Source organism: Eucyclogobius newberryi, unplaced genomic scaffold (assembly GCF_026437365.1).
Source record: "Eucyclogobius newberryi isolate DKJ021-1_F unplaced genomic scaffold, fEucNew1.0.hap1 SCAF_22, whole genome shotgun sequence".
NCBI lineage: Eukaryota > Metazoa > Chordata > Actinopteri > Gobiiformes > Gobiidae > Eucyclogobius > Eucyclogobius newberryi.
This window is the reverse complement of record NW_027315857.1, coordinates 28664592-28682091: the sequence shown is the minus strand read 5'-3', so window position 1 is coordinate 28682091 and position 17500 is coordinate 28664592. Positions and strand designations below refer to the sequence as shown.

Here is a 17500-nt window from a genome sequence, read left to right as displayed (position 1 = left end):
GAGATGTTTGGTCCAAGGCCTGAGCGACGACAAGCTGTCGCAGTATTTACTACAACTCGTACAGGTACTAATACTACAAATACTTCCATGAATACTACTACAAATGCAGAAAGTACAGGAAAAAGGTCTGCTCTTCTCCAGACTGTTTCTTTACGTTGTTCTTTCTGAGGCTCTTCAGTCCTTGAGGCTGTCGCTCTCTGTTTTCACCTGTCCCTGTGTGCTCTGGAGGTTGTAGATGGGTTAGTGTTAGTGTGCTCTGGAGGTTGTAGATGGGTTAGTGTTAGTGTGCTCTGGAGGTTGTAGATGGGTTAGTGCTAGTGTGCTCTGGAGGTTGTAGATGGGTTAGTGTTAGTGTGCTCAGGAGGTTGTAGATGGGTTAGTGTTAGTGTGTGCTCTGGAGGTTGTAGATGGGTTAGTGTTAGTGTGCTCAGGAGGTTGTAGATGGGTTAGTGTTAGTGTGTGCTCTGGAGGTTGTAGATGGGTTAGTGTTAGTGTGTGCTCTGGAGGTTGTAGATGGGTTAGTGTTAGTGTGCTCAGGAGGTTGTAGATGGGTTAGTGTTAGTGTGTGCTCTGGAGGTTGTAGATGGGTTAGTGTTAGTGTGCTCAGGAGGTTGTAGATGGGTTAGTGTTAGTGTGTGCTCTGGAGGTTGTAGATGGGTTAGTGTTAGTGTGTGTTCTGGAGGTTGTAGATGGGTTAGTGTTAGTGTGCTCTGGAGGTTGTAGATGGGTTAGTGTTAGTGTGCTCTGGAGGTTGTAGATGGGTTAGTGTTAGTGTGCTCTGGAGGTTGTAGATGGGTTAGTGTTAGTGTGCTCTGGAGGTTGTAGATGGGTTAGTGTTAGTGTGCTCTGGAGGTTGTAGATGGGTTAGTGTGTGCTCTGGAGGTTGTAGATGGGTTAGTGTTAGTGTGCTCAGGAGGATGTAGATGGGTTAGTGTTAGTGTGCTCTGGAGGATGTAGATGGGTTAGTGTTAGTGTGCTCTGGAGGTTGTAGATGGGTTAGTGTTAGTGTGCTCTGGAGGTTGTAGATGGGTTAGTGTTAGTGTGTGCTCTGGAGGTTGTAGATGGGTTAGTCTTAGTGTGCTCAGGAGGTTGTAGATGGGTTAGTGTTAGTGTGTGCTCTGGAGGTTGTAGATGGGTTAGTGTTAGTGTGCTCAGGAGGTTGTAGATGGGTTAGTGTTAGTGTGCTCTGGAGGTTGTAGATGGGTTAGTGTTAGTGTGTGCTCTGGAGGTTGTAGATGGGTTAGTGTTAGTGTGTGCTCTGGAGGTTGTAGATGGTTAGTGTTAGTGTGCTCTGGAGGTTGTAGATGGGTTAGTGTTAGTGTGTGCTCTGGAGGTTGTAGATGGTTAGTGTTAGTGTGCTCTGGAGGTTGTAGATGGGTTAGTGTTAGTGTGCTCTGGAGGTTGTAGATGGGTTAGTGTTAGTGTGCTCTGGAGGTTGTAGATGGGTTAGTGTTAGTGTGCTCTGGAGGTTGTAGATGGGTTAGTGTTAGTGTGCTCTGGAGGTTGTAGATGGTTAGTGTCAGTGTGTGCTCAGGAGGTTGTAGATGGGTTAGTGTTAGTGTGTTCTGGAGGTTGTAGATGGGTTAGTGTTAGTGTGTGCTCTGGAGGTTGTAGATGGGTTAGTGTTAGTGTGTGCTCTGGAGGTTGTAGATGGGTTAGTGTTAGTGTGCTCTGGAGGTTGTAGATGGGTTAGTGTTAGTGTGCTCAGGAGGTTGTAGATGGGTTAGTGTTAGTGTGTGCTCTGGAGGTTGTAGATGGGTTAGTGTTAGTGTGTGCTCTGGAGGTTGTAGATGGGTTAGTGTTAGTGTGTGCTCAGGAGGTTGTAGATGGGTTAGTGTTAGTGTGCTCTGGAGGTTGTAGATGGGTTAGTGTTAGTGTGCTCTGGAGGTTGTAGATGGGTTAGTGTGTGCTCAGGAGGTTGTAGATGGGTTAGTGTTAGTGTGTGCTCTGGAGGTTGTAGATGTGTTAGTGTGCTCTGGAGGTTTTAGATGGGTTAGTGTTAGTGTGCTCAGGAGGTTGTAGATGGGTTAGTGTGTGCTCAGGAGGTTGTAGATGGGTTAGTGCTAGTGTGCCCTGGAGGTTGTAGATGGGTTAGTGTTAGTGTGCTCTGGAGGTTGTAGATGGGTTAGTGTTAGTGTGCTCTGGAGGTTGTAGATGGGTTAGTGTTAGTGTGCTCTGGAGGTTGTAGATGGGTTAGTGTTAGTGTGTGCTCTGGAGGTTGTAGATGGGTTAGTGTTAGTGTGCTCTGGAGGTTGTAGATGGGTTAGTGTTAGTGTGTGTTCTGGAGGTTGTAGATGGGTTAGTGTTAGTGTGCTCTGGAGGTTGTAGATGGGTTAGTGTTAGTGTGCTCTGGAGGTTGTAGATGGGTTAGTGTGTGCTCAGGAGGTTGTAGATGGGTTAGTGTTAGTGTGCTCTGGAGGTTGTAGATGGTTAGTGTTAGTGTGTGCTCTGGAGGTTGTAGATGGGTTAGTGTTAGTGTGTGCTCTGGAGGTTGTAGATGGGTTAGTGTTAGTGTGTGCTCTGGAGGTTGTAGATGGGTTAGTGTTAGTGTGCTCTGGAGGTTGTAGATGGGTTAGTGTTAGTGTGCTCTGGAGGTTGTAGATGGGTTAGTGTTAGTGTGCTTTGGAGGTTGTAGATGGGTTAGTGTTAGTGTGCTCAGGAGGTTGTAGATGGGTTAGTGTTAGTGTGTGCTCAGGAGGTTGTAGATGGGTTAGTGTTAGTGTGTTTTCTGTTTTAACCCTGTCTTGTTTTCAGGTGTTGAAGTATGAAATGTACCTGGACAATCCTCTGGCTCGTTTCCTGATCAAAAAGGCTCTGACCAATCAGAGGATTGGACACTTCTTCTTCTGGCACCTCAAATCAGAGATGCACAACAAAACTGTGTCGAGACGCTTCGGGCTCCTCCTGGAGGCCTTTTGTCGCGCCTGCGGCATGTACCTGAAACACCTGAACCGACAGGTGAGAACATGTACCTGAAACACCTGAACCGACAGGTGAGAACCTGAACCTGAAACACCTGAACCGACAGGTGAGAACATGTACCTGAAACACCTGAACCGACAGGTGAGAACATGTACCTGAAACACCTGAACCGACAGGTGAGAACCTGAACCTGAAACACCTGAACCGACAGGTGAGAACATGTACCTGAAACACCTGAACCGACAGGTGAGAACATGTACCTGAAACACCTGAACCGACAGGTGAGAACATGTACCTGAAACACCTGAACCGACAGGTGAGAACATGTACCTGAAACACCTGAACCGACAGGTGAGAACATGTAACTGAAACACCTGAACCGACAGGTGAGAACATGTACCTGAAACACCTGAACCGACAGGTGAGAACCTGAACCTGAAACACCTGAACCGACAGGTGAGAACATGTACCTGAAACACCTGAACTGACAGGTGAGAACATGTACCTGAAACACCTGAACCAACAGGTGAGAACCTGAACCGACAGGTGAGAACATGTACCTGAAACACCTGAACCGACAGGTGAGAACCTGTACCTTGTCAGGCAGAAGATTGCAATCTGAATTGGTTCATTTGCCTCTTGTCCTAAAAGAAGCCTCCGGAGTGAAGCAGATGTGGGGCTTCATCACACGGTGAACTCTCTGTGTTTGTGAGCTTCAGGTGGAGGCCATGGACAAACTGGTGAATCTGACGGACACTCTCAAGCAGGAGAAGAAGGACGAGACGCAGAAGGTGAGAGACACCTCCAGCTTTAGGCTCTCCTGACCTCCAGCTTTAGGCTCTCCTGACCTCCAGCTTTAGGCTCTCCTGACCTCCAGCTTTAGGCTCTCCTGACCTCCAGCTTTAGGCTCTCCTGACCTCCAGCTTTAGGTTCTCCTGACCTCCAGCTTTAGGCTCTCCTGACCTCCAGCTTTAGGTTCTCCTGACCTCCAGCTTTAGGTTCTCCTGACCTCCAGCTTTAGGCTCTCCTGACCTCCAGCTTTAGGCTCCCCTGACCTCCAGCTTTAGGCTCTCCTGACCTCCAGCTTTAGGTTCTCCTGACCTCCAGCTTTAGGCTCTCCTGACCTCCAGCTTTAGGTTCTCCTGACCTCCGGCTTTAGGTTCTCCTGACCTCCGGCTTTAGGTTCTCCTGACCTCCGGCTTTAGGCTCTCCTGACCTCCGGCTTTAGGCTCTCCTGACCTCCGGCTTTAGATTCTCCTGACCTCCAGCTTTAGGCTCTCCTGACCTCCGGCTTTAGGTTCTCCTGACCTCTGGCTTTAGGTTCTCCTGACCTCCAGCTTTAGGCTCTCCTGACCTCTGGCTTTAGGTTCTCCTGACCTCCGGCTTTAGGCTCTCCTGACCTCCAGCTTTAGGTTCTCCTGACCTCTGGCTTTAGGTTCTCCTGACCTCTGGCTTTAGGCTCTCCTGACCTCTGGCTTTAGGTTCTCCTGACCTCCGGCTTTAGGCTCTCCTGACCTCCAGCTTTAGGCTCTCCTGACCTCTGGCTTTAGGTTCTCCTGACCTCCGGCTTTAGGCTCTCCTGACCTCCAGCTTTAGGCTCTCCTGACCTCCGGCTTTAGGTTCTCCTGACCTCCGGCTTTAGGCTCTCCTGACCTCCAGCTTTAGGCTATCCTGACCTCTGGCTTTAGGTTCCCCTGACCTCCGGCTTTAGGCTCTCCTGACCTCCAGCTTTAGGTTCTCCTGACCTCTGGCTTTAGGCTCTCCTGACCTCCAGCTTTAGGTTCTCCTGACCTCTGGCTTTAGGCTCTCCTGACCTCCAGCTTTAGGTTCTCCTGACCTCTGGCTTTAGGATCTCCTGACCTCCAGCTTTAGGTTCTCCTGACCTCTGACTTTAGGCTCTCCTGACCTCCAGCTTTAGGTTCTCCTGACCTCTGGCTTTAGGTTCTCCTGACCTCCGGCTTTAGGTTCTCCTGACCTCTGACTTTAGGCTCTCCTGACCTCCAGCTTTAGGTTCTCCTGACCTCTGGCTTTAGGCTCTCCTGACCTCCAGCTTTAGGTTCTCCTGACCTCTGGCTTTAGGCTCTCCTGACCTCCAGCTTTAGGTTCTCCTGACCTCTGGCTTTAGGTTCTCCTGACCTCCGGCTTTAGGTTCTCCTGACCTCTGACTTTAGGCTCTCCTGACCTCCAGCTTTAGGTTCTCCTGACCTCTGGCTTTAGGTTCTCCTGACCTCCAGCTTTAGGTTCTGATTGTTCTCTGTTTCTAATTGCTGCTCTCTGATTGGTCTCTCTCTCTGAACGCTGCTCTCTGATTGGTCTCTCTCTCTAAACGCTGCTCTCTGATTGGTCTCTCTTTCTCAACGCTGCTCTCTGATTGGTTGTAGGTGCAGATGAAGTTCCTGGTGGAGCACATGTCTCGTCCTGATTACATGGAGGCTCTGCAGGGCTTTGTGTCTCCACTCAACCCTGTGCACCAGCTCGGATCTTTACGGTACTAATAAAAATACTTCAAATACTACAAATACTACAAATACTACAAATACTGCATAGACATGCTACTTTTGCAAATACTGATGCTACTATCTCAACCCTGTGCACCAGGATCTTTTTGACACAAATACTTGGACCAATACTTTTACTACGACTACTTATAAATACTGCATTATATATACTACTTATAAATACTGCATTATATATACTACATATAAATACTGCATTATATATATTACTTATAAATACTGCATTATATATACTACTTATAAATACTGCATTATATATATTACTTATAAACACTGCATTGTATATGCTACTTATAAATACTGCATTATATATATTACTTATAAATACTGCATTATATATACTACTTATAAATACTGCATTATATATATTACTTATAAATACTGCATTATATATATTACTTATAAATACTGCATTATATATGCTACTTATAAATACTGCATTATATATATTACTTATAAATACTGCATTATATATACTACTTATAAATACTGCATTATATATATTACTTATAAATACTGCATTATATATATTACTTATAAATACTGCATTATATATATTACTTATACATACTGCATTATATATATTACTTATAAATACTGCATTATATTTACTACATATAAATACTGCATTATATATATTACTTATAAATACTGCATTATATATACTACTTATAAATACTGCATTATATATACTACTTATAAATACTGCATTATATATATTACTTATAAATACTGCATTATATATATTACTTATAAATACTGCATTATATATATATCTTATAAAGACTGCATTATATATATTACTTATAAATACTGCATTGTATATGCTACTTATAAATACTGCATTATATATATTACTTATAAATACTGCATTATATATATTACTTATAAACACTGCATTGTATATGCTACTTATAAATACTGCATTATATATACTACTTATATATACTGCATTATATATATTACTTATAAATACTGCATTATATATACTACTTATAAATACTGCATTATATATATTACTTATAATTACTGCATTATATATGCTACTTATAAATACTGCATTATATATATTACTTATAAATACTGCATTATATATACTACTTATAAATACTGCATTATATATATTACTTATAAATACTGCATTATGTATGCTACTTATAAATACTGCACGTGTTAAAAAGCTTCAATGTGATGCCACTTCAGTGAATGTTCCAGGTTAAAGCTTTACATTGAACATCATGTTCCAGGTTAAAGCTTTACATTAGATATAATGTTCCAGGTTAAAGCTTTACATTAGATATAATGTTCCAGGTTAAAGCTTTACATCATGTTCCAGGTTAAAGCTTTACATTAGACATCATGTTCCAGGTTAAAGCTTTACATCATGTTCCAGGTTAAAGCTTTACATTAGACATCATGTTCCAGGTTAAAGCTTTACATTAGACATCATGTTCCAGGTTAAAGCTTTACATTAGACATCATGTTCCAGGTTAAAGCTTTACATTAGATATAATGTTCCAGGTTAAAGCTTTACATTAGATATAATGTTCCAGGTTAAAGCTTTACATTAGACATCATGTTCCACGTTAAAGCTTTACATTAGACATCATGTTCCAGGTTAAAGCTTTACATTAGACATCATGTTCCAGGTTAAAGCTTTACATTGAACATCATGTTCCAGGTTAAAGCTTTACATTATACATCATGTTCCAGGTTAAAGCTTTACATTAGACATCATGTTCCAGGTTAAAGCTTTACATTAGACATCATGTTCCAGGTTAAAGCTTTACATTAGATATAATGTTCCAGGTTAAAGCTTTACATTAGAAATCATGTTCCAGGTTAAAGCTTTACATTAGACATTATGTCCCAGGTTAAAGCTTTACATTAGACATCATGTTCCAGGTTAAAGCTTTACATTAGACATCATGTTCCAGGTTAAAGCTTTACATTAGACATCATGTTCCAGGTTAAAGCTTTACATTAGACATCATGTTCCAGGTTAAAGCTTTACATTAGACATCATGTTCCAGGTTAAAGCTTTACATTAGATATAATGTTCCAGGTTAAAGCTTTACATTAGACATCATGTTCCAGGTTAAAGCTTTACATTGAACATCATGTTCCAGGTTAAAGCTTTACATTAGACATCATGTTCCAGGTTAAAGCTTTACATTAGACATCATGTTCCAGGTTAAAGCTTTACATTAGACATCATGTTCCAGGTTAAAGCTTTACATTAGACTTCATGTTCCAGGTTAAAGCTTTACATTGAACATCATGTTCCAGGTTAAAGCTTTACATTAGACATCATGTTCCAGGTTAAAGCTTTACATTAGACATCATGTTCCAGGTTAAAGCTTTACATTGAACATCATGTTCCAGGTTAAAGCTTTACATTGAACATCATGTTCCAGGTTAAAGCTTTACATTAGACTTCATGTTCCAGGTTAAAGCTTTACATTAGACTTCATGTTCCAGGTTAAAGCTTTACATTAGACATCATGTTCCAGGTTAAAGCTTTACATTGAACATCATGTTCCAGGTTAAAGCTTTACATTAGACTTCATGTTCCAGGTTAAAGCTTTACATTAGACATCATGTTCCAGGTTAAAGCTTTACATTGAACATCATGTTCCAGGTTAAAGCTTTACATTAGACATCATGTTCCAGGTTAAAGCTTTACATTAGACATCATGTTCCAGGTTAAAGCTTTACATTAGATATGATGTTCCAGGTTAAAGCTTTACATTAGACATCATGTTCCAGGTTAAAGCTTTACATTAGACATCATGTTCCAGGTTAAAACTTTACATTAGACATCATGTTCCAGGTTAAAGCTTTACATTGAACATCATGTTCCAGGTTAAAGCTTTACATTAGACATCATGTTCCACGTTAAAGCTTTACATTAGACATCATGTTCCAGGTTAAAGCTTTACATTGAACATCATGTTCCAGGTTAAAGCTTTACATTAGACATCATGTTCCAGGTTAAAGCTTTACATTAGACATCATGTTCCAGGTTAAAGCTTTACATTAGACATCATGTTCCAGGTTAAAGCTTTACATTAGATATGATGTTCCAGGTTAAAGCTTTACATTAGACATCATGTTCCAGGTTAAAGCTTTACATTAGATATAATGTTCCAGGTTAAAGCTTTACATTAGACATCATGTTCCAGGTTAAAGCTTTACATTAGACATCATGTTCCAGGTTAAAGCTTTACATTAGACATCATGTTCCAGGTTAAAACTTTACATTAGACATCATGTTCCAGGTTAAAGCTTTACATTGAACATCATGTTCCAGGTTAAAGCTTTACATTAGACTTCATGTTCCAGGTTAAAGCTTTACATTAGACTTCATGTTCCAGGTTGGACGAGTGCCGGATCCTGTCGTCGGCGAAGCGCCCCCTGTGGCTGAACTGGGAAAACCCCGACATCATGTCAGAACTTCTGTTCACCAACAACGAGATCATCTTCAAGAACGGAGACGGTAAAAACTCATTCTAAACTAGCTATAACTAACCCACAACTACCACTCTACAACTAACTACAACTAACCCACAACTACAACTAACTTCAACTAACCCACAACTAAAACTAACTACAACTAACCCACAACTACAACTCTACAACTTACTACAACTAACCCACAACTACAACTAACTTCAACTAACCCACAACTAAAACTAACTACAACTAACCCACAACTACAACTCTACAACTGACTACAACTAACTACAAGTACAACTCTACAACAAACTGTAACTAACCCACAACTACACCTCTACAACTAACTTCAACTAACCCACAACTACAACTAACTACAACTAACCCACAACCGCAACTCTACAACTAACTACGACTAACCCACAATTACAACTCTACAACTAACCCACAACTAAAACTCTACAACTAACTACAACTAACCCACAACTACAACTAACTTCAACTAACCCACAACTAAAACTAACTACAACTAACCCACAACTGCAACTCTACAACTGACTACAACTAACTACAAGTACAACTCTACAACAAACTGTAACTAACCCACAACTACAACTCTACAACTAACTTCAACTCACCCACAACTACAACTAACTACAACTAACCCACAACTACAACTCTACAACTAACTACAAATAACCCACAACTACAACTAACTACAAATAACCCACAACTACAACTAACTACAACTCTACAACAAACTGTAACTAACCCACAACTACAACTAACTACAACTAACCCACAACTCTACAACTAACTACAACTAACCCACAACTACAACTCTACAACTAACTACAACTAACCCACAACTACAACTCTACAACTAACCCACAACTACAACTCTACAACTAACCCACAACTACAACTCTACAACTAACTACAACTAACCCACAACTACAACTCTACAACTAACTACAACTAACCCACAACTACAACTCTACAACTAACCCACAACTACAACTCTACAACTAACTACAACTAACCCACAACTACAACTCTACAACTAACTACAACTAACCAACAACTACAACTAACTACAACTAACCCACAACTACAACTCTACAACTAACTGTAACTAACCCACAACTACAACTCTACAACTAACTACAACTAACCAACAACTACAACTAACTACAACTAACTACAACTAACTACAACTAACTACAACTAACCCACAACTACAACTAACTACAACTAACCAACAACTACAACTAACTACAACTAACTACAACTAACTACAACTAACCCACAACTACAACTATACAACTAACCCACAACTCTACAACAAACTGTAACAAACCCACAACTACAACTCTACAACTAACTACAACTAACCCACAACTACAACTATACAACTAACCCACAACTACAACTCTACAACTAACTACAACTAACCCACAACTACAACTCTACAACTAACTACAACTAACCCACAACTACAACTATACAACTAACCCACAACTACAACTCTACAACTAACTACAACTAACCCACAACTACAACTCTACAACTAACTACAACTAACCCACAACTACAACTCTACAACTAACTACAACTAACCAACAACTACAACTAACTACAACTAACCCACAACTACAACTCTACAACTAACTACAACTAACCAACAACTACAACTAACTACAACTAACCCACAACTACAACTCTACAACTAACTACAACTAACCCACAACTACAACTCTACAACTAACTACAACTAACCAACAACTACAACTAACTACAACTAACCCACAACTACAACTCTACAACTAACTACAACTAACCCACAACTACAACTCTACAACTAACTACAACTAACCAACAACTACAACTATACAACTAACCCACAACTACAACTCTACAACTAACTACAACTAACCCACAACTACAACTCTACAACTAACTACAACTAACCAACAACTACAACTAACTACAACTAACTACAACTAACTACAACTAACTACAACTAACTCACAACTACAACTCTACAACAAACTGTAACTAACCCACAACTACAACTCTACAACTAACTACAACTAACCAACAACTACAACTAACTACAACTAACTACAACTAACTACAACTAACTACAACTAACCCACAACTACAACTAACTACAACTAACCAACAACTACAACTAACTACAACTAACCCACAACTACAACTAACTACAACTAACCAACAACTACAACTAACTACAACTAACCCACAACTACAACTCTACAACTAACTGTAACTAACCCAGAAGACACATATAACTATCTTTAACCCGGAGATGAGATGAAACTGAGATTGCGACAAACACAAACTAAACTAACCCTGAGCTCGAGCTTCAACAACAGAACAAGCTCTGGAACCACCACAAATGTCCCAGCGTCCTCTGTCCTAAGACAAATGTCCCAGCATCCTGTGTCCTTAGACAAATGTCTCAGCGTCCTCTGTCCTTAGACAAATGTCCCAGCATCCTCTGTCCTTAGACACATGTCCCAGCATCCTCTGTCCGTAGACAAATTTCCGAGCGTCCACTGTCCTTAGACACATGTCCTAGCGTCCTGTGTCCTTAGACAAATGTCCCAGCGTCCTCTGTCCTTAGACACATGTCCCAGCGTCTTGTGTCCTTAGACAAATGTCTCAGCGTCTTGTGTCCTTAGACACATGTCCCAGCGTCCTCTGTCCTTAGAAAAATGTCCCAGTGTCTTGTGTCCTTAGACACATGTCCCAGCACCCCATGTCCTTAGACAAATGTCCCAGCATCCTCTGTCCTTAGACAAATGTCTCAGCATCCTCTGTCCTTGGACAAATGTCCCAGCATCCTCTGTCCTTAGACACATATCCCAGCGTCCTCTGTCCTTGGACAAATGTCCCAGCGTCCTCTGTCCTTAGACAAATGTCCCAGCGTTCTCTGTCCTTAGACACATGTCCCAGCATCCTGTGTCCTAAGACAAAATGTCCCAGCGTCTTGTGTCCTTAGACACATGTCCCAGCGTCCTCTGTCTGTAGACAAATGTCCCAGCGTCTTGTGTCCTTAGACACATGTCCCAGCACCCCCTGTCCTTGGAAAAATGTCCCAGCGTCCTATGTCCTTAGACACATGTCCCAGCACCCCATGTCCTTAGACAAATGTCCCAGCATCCTCTGTCCTCAGACAAATGTCCCAGCATCCTCTGTCCTTGGACAAATGTCCCAGCATCCTCAGTCCTTAGACACATGTCCCAGCGTCCTCTGTCCTTAGACAAATGTCCCAGCGTCCTCTGTCTTTAGACAAATGTCCCAGCATCCTCTGTCCTCAGACAAATGTCCCAGCATCCTCTGTCCTTGGACAAATGTCCCAGCATCCTCAGTCCTTAGACACATGTCCCAGCGTCCTCTGTCCTTAGACAAATGTCCCAGCGTCCTCTGTCTTTAGACACATGTCCCAGCGTCCTGTGTCCTAAGACAAAATGTCCCAGCGTCTTGTGTCCTTAGACACATGTCCCAGCGTCCTCTGTCCGTAGACAAATGTCCCAGCGTCTTGTGTCCTTAGACACATGTCCCAGCACCCCCTGTCCTTGGACAAATGTTCCAGCACCCCCTGTCCTTGGAAAAATGGCCCAGCGTCCTATGTCCTTAGATACATGTCCCAGCGTCCTCTGTCCTTAGACAAATTTCCCAGCGTCCTCTGTCCTTAGACACATGTCCCAGAATCCTCTGTCCTTAGACAAATGTCCCAGCGTCCTCTGTCCTTAGACAAATGTCCCAGCGTCCCGTGTCCTTAGACAAATGTCACAGCATCCCCGTGTCCCTGAACTCTACAAAACGCTTTGGGAGGAAGTAAGACGAGACTGAAAACATTGAGGAACATGAGTATTTCCTGTAAGATGAGGGTGTGAGAGTGACAGCGCCCTCTTGTTGCAGACCTGAGGCAGGACATGCTGACGCTGCAGATCATTAAAATCATGGAGAACATCTGGCAGAACCAGGGCCTGGACCTCAGGTGGGACTCGATTTACTCATTTAATTATAACACCATGAAATATAAACTTATACTTTATATAAAGTATACTTTATATAAAGTATACTTTGTATGAACTTATACTTTATATAAAGTATACTTTATATAAACTTATACTTTATATAAAGTATATACTTTATTTACACCTGGACCTGGACTGGACTGAAACTACCAGCACTAAAACTTAATAATACCTAATAGTACAACTGTGTTGTACGTGTTTCAGGATCGTAACTGTGTTGTACGTGTTTCAGGATCGTAACTGTGTTGTACGTGTTTCAGGATCGTTAACTGCGTTGTACGTGTTTCGGGATCGTAAACTGCGTTGTACGTGTTTCAGGATCGTAAACTGCGTTGTACGTGTTTCAGAATCGTAAACTGCGTTGTACGTGTTTCAGGATCGTAAACTGCGTTGTACGTGTTTCAGAATCGTAAACTGCGTTGTACGTGTTTCGGGATCGTAAACTGCGTTGTACGTGTTTCAGGATCGTAAACTGCGTTGTACGTGTTTCAGGATCGTAAACTGCGTTGTACGTGTTTCGGGATCGTAAACTGCGTTGTACGTGTTTCGGGATCGTAAACTGCGTTGTACGTGTTTCAGGATCGTAAACTGCGTTGTACGTGTTTCGGGATCGTAAACTGCGTTGTACGTGTTTCGGGATCGTAAACTGCGTTGTACGTGTTTCGGGATCGTAAACTGCGTTGTACGTGTTTCAGGATCGTAAACTGCGTTGTACGTGTTTCGGGATCGTAAACTGCGTTGTACGTGTTTCGGGATCGTAAACTGCGTTGTACGTGTTTCGGGATCGTAACTGCGTTGTACGTGTTTCAGGATCGTAAACTGCGTTGTACGTGTTTCAGGATCGTAAACTGCGTTGTACGTGTTTCGGGATCGTAAACTGCGTTGTACGTGTTTCGGGATCGTAAACTGCGTTGTACGTGTTTCAGGACCGTAACTGCGTTGTACGTGTTTCAGGATCGTAAACTGCGTTGTACGTGTTTCAGGATCGTAAACTGCGTTGTACGTGTTTCGGGATCGTAAACTGCGTTGTACGTGTTTCGGGATCGTAAACTGCGTTGTACGTGTTTCGGGATCGTAAACTGCGTTGTACGTGTTTCTGGATCGTAAACTGCGTTGTACGTGTTTCAGGATCGTAAACTGCGTTGTACGTGTTTCAGGATCGTAAACTGCGTTGTACGTGTTTCAGGATCGTAAACTGCGTTGTACGTGTTTCAGGATCGAAACTGCGTTGTACGTGTTTCAGGATCGTAACTGCGTTGTACGTGTTTCAGGATCGTAAACTGCGTTGTACGTGTTTCGGGATCGTAAACTGCGTTGTACGTGTTTCGGGATCGTAAACTGCGTTGTACGTGTTTCAGGATCGTAACTGCGTTGTACGTGTTTCAGGATCGTAACTGCGTTGTACGTGTTTCAGGATCGTAACTGCGTTGTACGTGTTTCAGGATCGTAAACTGCGTTGTACGTGTTTCAGGATCTTAACTGCGTTGTACGTGTTTCAGGATCGTAACTGCGTTGTACGTGTTTCAGGATCGTAACTGCGTTGTACGTGTTTCAGGATCGTAACTGCGTTGTACGTGTTTCAGGATCGAAAATGCGTTGTACGTGTTTCAGGATCGTAACTGCGTTGTACGTGTTTCAGGATCGTAAACTGCGTTGTACGTGTTTCAGGATCGTAACTGCGTTGTACGTGTTTCAGGATCGTAACTGTGTTGTACGTGTTTCAGGATCGTAAACTGCGTTGTACGTGTTTCAGGATCGTAACTGCGTTGTACGTGTTTCAGGATCGAAACTGCGTTGTACGTGTTTCAGGATCGTAACTGCGTTGTACGTGTTTCAGGATCGTAACTGCGTTGTACGTGTTTCAGGATCGTAACTGCGTTGTACGTGTTTCAGGATCGTAACTGCGTTGTACGTGTTTCAGGATCGTAACTGCGTTGTACGTGTTTCAGGATCGTAACTGCGTTGTACGTGTTTCAGGATCGTAACTGCGTTGTACGTGTTTCAGGATCGTAAACTGCGTTGTACGTGTTTCAGGATCGTAACTGCGTTGTACGTGTTTCAGGATCGTAACTGCGTTGTACGTGTTTCAGGATCGTAACTGCGTTGTACGTGTTTCAGGATCGTAACTGCGTTGTACGTGTTTCAGGATCGTAACTGCGTTGTACGTGTTTCAGGATCGTAACTGCGTTGTACGTGTTTCAGGATCGTAAACTGCGTTGTACGTGTTTCAGGATCGTAACTGCGTTGTACGTGTTTCAGGATCGTAACTGCGTTGTACGTGTTTCAGGATCGTAACTGCGTTGTACGTGTTTCAGGATCGTAACTGCGTTGTACGTGTTTCAGGATCGTAAACTGCGTTGTACGTGTTTCAGGATCGTAACTGCGTTGTACGTGTTTCAGGATCGTAACTGCGTTTTACGTGTTTCAGGATCGTAACTGCGTTGTACGTGTTTCAGGATCGTAACTGCGTTGTACGTGTTTCAGGATCGTAACTGCGTTGTACGTGTTTCAGGATCGTAACTGCGTTGTACGTGTTTCAGGATCGTAACTGCGTTGTACGTGTTTCAGGATCGTAACTGCGTTGTACGTGTTTCAGGATCGTAACTGCGTTGTACGTGTTTCAGGATCGTAAACTGCGTTGTACGTGTTTCAGGATCGTAACTGCGTTGTACGTGTTTCAGGATCGTAACTGCGTTGTACGTGTTTCAGGATCGTAACTGCGTTGTACGTGTTTCAGGATCGTAAACTGCGTTGTACGTGTTTCAGGATCGTAACTGCGTTGTACGTGTTTCAGGATCGTAACTGCGTTGTACGTGTTTCAGGATCGTAACTGCGTTGTACGTGTTTCAGGATCGTAACTGCGTTGTACGTGTTTCAGGATCGTAACTGCGTTGTACGTGTTTCAGGATCGTAACTGCGTTGTACGTGTTTCAGGATCGTAACTGCGTTGTACGTGTTTCAGGATCTTAAACTGCGTTGTACGTGTTTCAGGATCGTAAACTGCGTTGTACGTGTTTCAGGATCGTAACTGCGTTGTACGTGTTTCAGGATCGTAACTGCGTTGTACGTGTTTCAGGATCGTAACTGCGTTGTACGTGTTTCAGGATCGTAACTGCGTTGTACGTGTTTCAGGATCGTAACTGCGTTGTACATGTTTCAGTATCGTAACTGCGTTGTACGTGTTTCAGGATCGTAACTGCGTTGTACGTGTTTCAGGATCGTAACTGCGTTGTACGTGTTTCAGGATCGTAACTGCGTTGTACGTGTTTCAGGATCGTAACTGCGTTGTACGTGTTTCAGGATCGTAAACTGCGTTGTACGTGTTTCAGGATCGTAACTGCGTTGTACGTGTTTCAGGATCGTAACTGCGTTGTACGTGTTTCAGGATCGTAACTGCGTTGTACGTGTTTCAGGATCGTAAACTGCGTTGTACGTGTTTCAGGATCGTAACTGCGTTGTACGTGTTTCAGGATCGTAACTGCGTTGTACGTGTTTCAGGATCGTAACTGCGTTGTACGTGTTTCAGGATCGTAACTGCGTTGTACGTGTTTCAGGATCGTAACTGCGTTGTACGTGTTTCAGGATCGTAACTGCGTTGTACGTGTTTCAGGATCGTAACTGCGTTGTACGTGTTTCAGGATCGTAACTGCGTTGTACGTGTTTCAGGATCGTAAACTGCGTTGTACGTGTTTCAGGATCGTAACTGCGTTGTACGTGTTTCAGGATCGTAACTGCGTTGTACGTGTTTCAGGATCGTAACTGCGTTGTACGTGTTTCAGGATCGTAACTGCGTTGTACGTGTTTCAGGATCGTAACTGCGTTGTACGTGTTTCAGATCGTAACTGCGTTGTACGTGTTTCAGGATCGTAACTGCGTTGTACGTGTTTCAGGATCGTAAACTGCGTTGTACGTGTTTCAGGATCGTAAACTGCGTTGTACGTGTTTCAGGATCGTAACTGCGTTGTACGTGTTTCAGGATCGTAACTGCGTTGTACGTGTTTCAGGATCGTAACTGCGTTGTACGTGTTTCAGGATCGTAACTGCGTTGTACGTGTTTCAGGATCGTAACTGCGTTGTACGTGTTTCAGGATCGTAACTGCGTTGTACGTGTTTCAGGATCGTAACTGCGTTGTACGTGTTTCAGGATCGTAACTGCGTTGTACGTGTTTCAGGATCGTAACTGCGTTGTACGTGTTTCAGGATCGTAACTGCGTTGTACGTGTTTCAGGATCGTAACTGCGTTGTACGTGTTTCAGGATCGTAAACTGCGTTGTACGTGTTTCAGGATCGTAACTGCGTTGTACGTGTTTCAGGATCGTAACTGCGTTGTACGTGTTTCAGGATCGTAACTGCGTTGTACGTGTTTCAGGATCGTAACTGCGTTGTACGTGTTTCAGGATCGAAAATGCGTTGTACGTGTTTCAGGATCGTAACTGCGTTGTACGTGTTTCAGGATCGTAAACTGCGTTGTACGTGTTTCAGGATCGTAACTGCGTTGTACGTGTTTCAGGATCGTAACTGTGTTGTACGTGTTTC

The 17500-nt window shown here is 42.7% G+C and overlaps 1 protein-coding gene across 1 annotated transcript in view; it reads left to right on the top strand.

Moving 5' to 3' along the window:
* The window catches only part of LOC140371586 (phosphatidylinositol 4,5-bisphosphate 3-kinase catalytic subunit alpha isoform-like), a 63211-nt gene that overhangs the window by 43034 nt on the left and 2677 nt on the right, over positions 1-17500 (top strand). The window contains exons 17-23 of the mRNA XM_072458751.1: positions 1-64; positions 2755-2958; positions 3642-3713; positions 5304-5410; positions 8816-8937; positions 12846-12924; positions 13169-13172. The exon at positions 1-64 is cut by the window's left edge and continues 101 nt beyond it. Of these exons, the coding sequence (XP_072314852.1) occupies positions 1-64; positions 2755-2958; positions 3642-3713; positions 5304-5410; positions 8816-8937; positions 12846-12924; positions 13169-13172 (652 nt within the window). The remainder of the gene's footprint in view (positions 65-2754; positions 2959-3641; positions 3714-5303; positions 5411-8815; positions 8938-12845; positions 12925-13168; positions 13173-17500) is intronic.